The sequence below is a fragment of the Eriocheir sinensis genome, chromosome 63 (genome assembly GCF_024679095.1).
Source record: "Eriocheir sinensis breed Jianghai 21 chromosome 63, ASM2467909v1, whole genome shotgun sequence".
NCBI lineage: Eukaryota > Metazoa > Arthropoda > Malacostraca > Decapoda > Varunidae > Eriocheir > Eriocheir sinensis.
In genome coordinates, this window is record NC_066571.1 from 8,023,107 (window position 1) to 8,029,106 (window position 6,000).

At 42.9% G+C, this 6,000-nt stretch overlaps 1 protein-coding gene across 13 annotated transcripts in view; it reads left to right on the forward strand.

Moving 5' to 3' along the window:
- Positions 1-5,512, forward strand: part of LOC126986955 (aromatic-L-amino-acid decarboxylase-like) — a 41,902-nt gene extending 36,390 nt beyond the window's left edge. The window contains exons 14-17 of one of the 13 annotated variants that reach the window (XM_050843517.1): positions 379-454; positions 2,959-4,637; positions 4,909-4,981; positions 5,112-5,512. In XM_050843517.1, coding sequence (XP_050699474.1) covers positions 379-454; positions 2,959-3,121 — 239 coding nt within the window. In that variant the 3' untranslated portion in view covers positions 3,122-4,637; positions 4,909-4,981; positions 5,112-5,512. Of the gene's footprint in view, positions 1-378; positions 455-2,958 lie in introns of all 13 variants that reach the window. The other 12 variants (XM_050843516.1, XM_050843513.1, XM_050843509.1 and 9 more) reach the window with 12 other exon arrangements.
- Positions 5,513-6,000: the final 488 nt, after the last annotated feature.

Sequence of the window (6,000 nt, forward strand, 5' to 3'; positions counted from 1 at the left end):
TTTCAATGTACGATTTCTGTTTACATGTTGTTCTGTCATGGGAGAGGTAAAAGTAACTTAGATAATGTGATACTGGGGATTTTAAGAGCAATTTTTCTCTTTGGATGGGTGACTAAAAGGCTAATTGAGTGACTGGCTGAATAACTGACTGCCTGCTTGAATAACTGATTGGGTGGATGACTGAAAGGCTAATTGAGTGACTGGCTGCGTGGATGATTGAAAGACTGAGTGACTGGCTGAGTGGTTGATTGGTTGCCTGATTGAGTGGTTGGTTTGGTGGATGCTTGAGCGATTGACTGAGTAAATATCAGGGTGGATGACTCTCTCTCACTCTATCTATCTCACTATCTCTATCTCGCTCACGCCGTCCCTCTCCAGCAGCCAACAACCCGCGACGCCACACCATGTCCGAGTCCTCTGAAGACAGCAACGTGTCCATTAGCTCGCCAACCATGTGAGTAGACCATTCAAGACTCTCTCTTTCTCTCTACCCCCTCTTCACACTCCATCCACCCCTCGCACTCACCCTGTCTGCCACCGCCCCACTCCCTTTTATTGCACACTGAACACATACTCAAATCCTACCCTCCAGCACCCTTACACTTGTCCTAACGCTTCTGCTCCTCTTGAACGCCTCGCCGGATCTCTTCTTTCTTGACGGTCTTCAGTACGGGGCTCGTCGTTGTGAACCGGATGGGTCGGCCGTGTCAAAAGTATGTGTTTTCATCCCCCGCTTCGATCTAAGACACACTCAGAGCCGGACCCAGCAGACTAAGCTCAAGTGAAGGTGGTAGATTGAGACTTAAGTTTTTTTTTATCGGTCAAACGCTCCTGGGTGGCGTGTGGTGCATGGCTGGGTGTGTTTTCTTGGACTCTCGGTGAAGCAGACACCCGCCATCTCACTTCTCGGCCTTACTCCGTCTGCTTCGTCTGCATTTCCTACTTCCTACCAGCGTTACCAAGTTATCGTACTCAGACACTCAGCACATCGTAATTTCTTATTTCTGACTCACAGCTATCGTAATCAGACACCAATAAGTAATGATTTTAACGATAACTTTAACTGGAATTTCGTTATCAGTGTGGGTAGGAAAGTTTCGGGGCCCTGGAACTTATAATTGCGATGTTTTGAGTACGATAATTTGGCAACGCTGCTTCCTACGACTTAAGCGCTTTCCAGAAGGGAGTATCCAGACGCCTTTGGACTATTACTTTCCCCTTCGCGGCAGAAACACTTTAGGAGCTTTGTTGTTATTTTTCTAATCTTTATTTATTTATTTTTTATTTTTTTATTTTTTTTTTACAGCAGAGGGCATAAAAAAGGTAACAAATGGTAAGAAAAAAAAGCCCGATACTCACCGCTCTTGTTCTTAATCTGCCTTTGTTTTGTCAGAAAAAAAATGCTTCTGAGCCGTTAATCCTTGCCCCATCCTGACGAGACTCAATATTCTTCCTAAATCGACAAACTAAAAACGGTCATCCTGCTCACAGCTTCGTCTCCATACTCTCTTGAAAGCACGCTGTGAGGCTCCGATGCGTTCTTGTCAAGCCTGAAGCAAAAGATCACACTTACAGGCTGTTCAAAATATAACAGTTTCCCCACGAGACCAGAGGAACCGGCGGTGAACGGGACATACTACCTACTTTTGACCTTGTTGTGGCGCGGCGGTTCAAGTTAGCGCTTTGTCCAGTGAGCGACAACACCTACACGAAGTCTGACCTGACTGTTCCGCGACCCCACCTTCCTCAAAACTGGTGTGACTGTTATCCGGACAGATTCAGATTTTATTCATCTCCTCCCGAAATTGACCTCCCTTTCGGCCACCTCTTTTGATTCTTTTTTTAGGAGCAGCGAGTAGCGGGATTTTTTATTATTATTGTTTCCTTTTTTTGTGTGCCCTTGAGCTGTCTCCTTTGTCGTAAAAAAAAATTATAGAAAACGCGGGGGAGTTACATTTTTTTTTTTATCCCATCACTCCTGCAGATCCCTGGCACTACCGCACATATCTCCGCCACTTCTGTACGCCCGACACCCTCCCCTCACAGCCTACTGCATACCCCAGACAGTCCCATAACCACTAATCATATCTAAAGTTGCACCTCCCACCCCACCTCCTCATACCCACTTCAGACCCAGACTACCTCTCCACTTCACCTCATCACGATCCACAACGATTTAAGACATCCACATCCACTTCCACTTACTGAACCACAACTCAACCACACAGCTTTTGTATCATCCACTCCACTCCACTTTCCCCTCACACCTTCGGCACCTCCTCAGTCTACAACACCTCACGATCCACATCTTCACTCCACCCTTCCTTCTCCGTGTTGTATTAAGGTGTTGCATGTGTTGAATTTGTGTTTCTAGTGTTGTGTTGCACCTGTTATTTCACACCTGCATCCTCCTGGCATGGCACCGTAATGTCTGTGTTGCATTTGGTTGGCTGAGTTTGTTTGTTAAGTGGAGTTGAAGACCATCACTCCAGCAACTTCTTCTTCTTCTTTTTTTTTAAATTTTAGAAGGCATTCCAAACCTCACTTTCATTTCCATACAATAATATCACCAGTCCCTTCATACTTATTTTCTTTTTTACTATTATTTTTATTATTATTATCATTATCATTATCTCCATTATTTTTATTATTTTTTTCAACTTTTAGTGAATTACCAAAAAGCCTAGATGTATTTTCCCCCATAAGCCACATTGCTATAGAGTTCATAATCCCCTGGTTCCCTAATTAGTGACCCCGCATAGCCTCATTAGTTGCCTCAGGAGTGCAAAACAAAATAGTGCCAAGAGCTACCTAGCATAGAGCCAAACGTTGTCATATTGCCTTAGTATCCTAGTGCCAAGTTTTTTCCATGATGCCAAGTGTCAGTGCCAGAGCCAAGTATCAGAATGCCTTGTGTTGTCTTAGTGCCAAGTGTTGCATGCCATCCTTCCCCCGCAGCGACCTGGACGTGCTCGGGGCCCTCATGCAGCGCACCGACCTGAAGGAGGTGCTGCGGGAGGCGGAGAAGAAGGACCGCTTGACTCTCATCACTAAGACCACCAGTGACCTATCGGAGCGCATCCTGGTGTCGCCGCCCCCCAAACACAAGCCCGAGCACTAGGCGAGGGGCGGGGCGCTCACGAAGGAGAGCGGGAGTTGCTGACTGAATGGCTGAATGGTTGGTTGACTGCCTGATTGAGCGGCTGGCTAAGTGGTTGACTGAACGGCTGACTGAGTGACTGAATGTTTGGGTAACTGAATGAGTGAGTGAATGGATGGGTGGATGACTGAGAGACTGATTGAGTGATTGAGTGGTTGAATGAACGGCTGGCTGAGTGACTATCTGGGTGATGACTGAGACTGACTGAGTGACTGGCTGGGTGGATGACTGAACGACTGAGTGACTGGCTGGGTGGATGACTGAATGACTGAGTGAGTGACTGACTGGATGGATAACTGATTGACTGACTGACTGGGTGAACGCCTGGCTGTGTTTTAAAGCTGTTACCACGAGAACAGAAATAAGGAAACGCGTTGTGATGACTCAGGAAGGAGGGGGGACTCAAGCTGACTGGCTGATAAAGTGGCGAAATGACTGGCTGACCGGTGAAGTGGCTGGTCGCTTGGCTGGCTGACTGACTAACTGGGTGGGTGACTAGCTGCCTGCCTGGATGATTGGGTGATTGAAGCTGTCATTTCTATTAAAGCTATTTGTTAAGGGTGTTACGAAGGGGATTAAGGAGAGTGTGAGTCTGAGAGATAGCTGTAAGGGTTTATTGAGGGCATTTATGTGTGTGCTAACTTGTCAAACGGGAGACTGGTGTTTACTGCGTTGATAATCGATTCGTCGACGGAGAAGTATACGCATCCTTCAGCTTATTGGTACAAGTTTAAAAGGAAATACATGACAGATTGTAAACTTTGACGCCGACGTGAGAGCATGTTTAGTTCTTGCACGATTCTGGATTAGCGAGTGATATTGAACTAGGCGTGCATAGAGTGATTATTTTTTGCACGATTCTGGATTAGCGAGTGATATTGAACAATTCGTGCATAAAATCATTAGTTTTTGCACGATTCTGGATTAGCGAGTGATATTGAACAATTCGTGCATAAAATCATTAGTTTTTGCACGATTCTGGATTAGCGAGTGAGATTGAACTAGGCGTGCATGGAGTTACCTGAAGATGTACCTGGGAATAAGTTCAGGTGTGTAAATGTCGTTAGGTGTGCGGAAAACGCCTTTCGGCCCTCAGGAATAGACGCCATCCAGGTCACTTTAATTACAGGTGTTATTTATAGTCCACCTTATAAAAAGCTTTCTGTTGATAGTTAGTTTAAAGCCAGATTCTATGAACCTCGCATTAGTATGTATTAACAGCTGTGTGGCTAGTTTGGCTTTTTACTTGCATGTTTGGGACTGAGTTAAATAGAAGTGTTGGATGTTCACGGAGTATTTTTTTTAGCAGCAAAGGAACCAGCTCAAGGGAAACGAAAAGAAAGTGTAGGAAATAAAAGCCTGCTAATCGCTGCTCCTATAACAGAGAAAAGTAAAGAGAGGCCAGAAGAGAGGTTACGTCTTAAAAAAATGATAGATAGATAGATATAAAAAAAACTAACCTCGCTTTCAAAAACAGGTCAAGAAGGACATATCAGCCTCACTGTTGTTAAGACTATAAAAGAGAAAAGTATAGTGGCCAAAAGAGAGGTTACGTCTTAAAAAAAAGTGATAGATAGATATAAAAAAAACCTAACTTCGCCTTCAAAAATGGATCAAGAAGGACATATCAGCCTCACTGTTGTTAAGACTATAAAAGAGAATGTGGAGAGTGGCCAAAAGAGAGGTTACGTCTTAAAAAAGTGATAGATAGATAGATATAAAACAACTAACCTCGCCTTCAAAAACAGGTCAAGAAGGACATATCAGCCTCACTGTTGTTAAGACTATAAAAGAGAAAAGTGAAGAGTGGCCAAAAGGGAGGTTGTCTTAAAAAGTGATAGATAGATATAAAACAACTAACCTCGCCTTCAAAAACAGGTCAGGAAGGTCAAATCAGCCTCACTGTTGTTAAGACTATAAAAGAGAAAAGTGAAGAGTGGCCAAAAGAGAGGTTGTCTTAAAAAGTGATAGATAGATATAAAAAAAAACTAACCTCGCCTTCAAAAACGGGTCGGGAAGGTCAAATCAGCCTCACTGTTGTTAAGACTGATACGACGTTAAAAAAAAAAAAAGAATTCAGGCGTTAAAGTATTGGCATGATAGTTCTCTTTCGTTTAAGTGAGTATTATTTTCCTATTTATTGCAACCTATTTTGTGTTCCATTTATGTGTTTGTGTATGTTTACCTTCCCCTGTGATTCATGCGGTGATGCTGTGTATGTGTGTGCACCCGTGTGTGTGTGCATCTGTGTGTGTATGTGTGTACGTGTTTGTCTATAGATATTACACACTGTTACGGGGCCAACTTTTTGATGTGAATAAATATTTACCTCTTTTATGCCAAAAACGTGAAGCATGTTTTGTTTTTCATCCCTCTTGGTAAGCAGGTGAGCCGAGTTAAATTTTCGAAAGCAAGATGGCGCCATTATAAACACTTGTCTGCGCGATAACGGGTTGGGACAGACCACCGGTGCCCACCAAGAGAGCCTACCAAAGCCATAGGCGGAAAGAAAACAAACAAACAGATGAGCAGGTGTGACTCGCTTCCATTATGTGAAGGAAATGTAAAAAAAAATAAAAATTGGTTGTGTGACAGCAGCGACGAGAAAGTTGGTAAGCTGAACGCAGAAACGAATAAACAAGCGATCGTATAAAAACAAACAACAACATGAAGAAAGTAAAAAAAGAAAAACAAACAAAAAATAACGTAATAAGACAAAAAAAAATAATATGGAGAAAAAGGAAAAAAGAAAAAAAGAAAAAAAAAAAAAAAAAAAAAAAACAGAAAAAATAAAAAAGAAAAAAAGAAAAAAACAAGAAAAAAGAAAAAAAAAAAAAAAC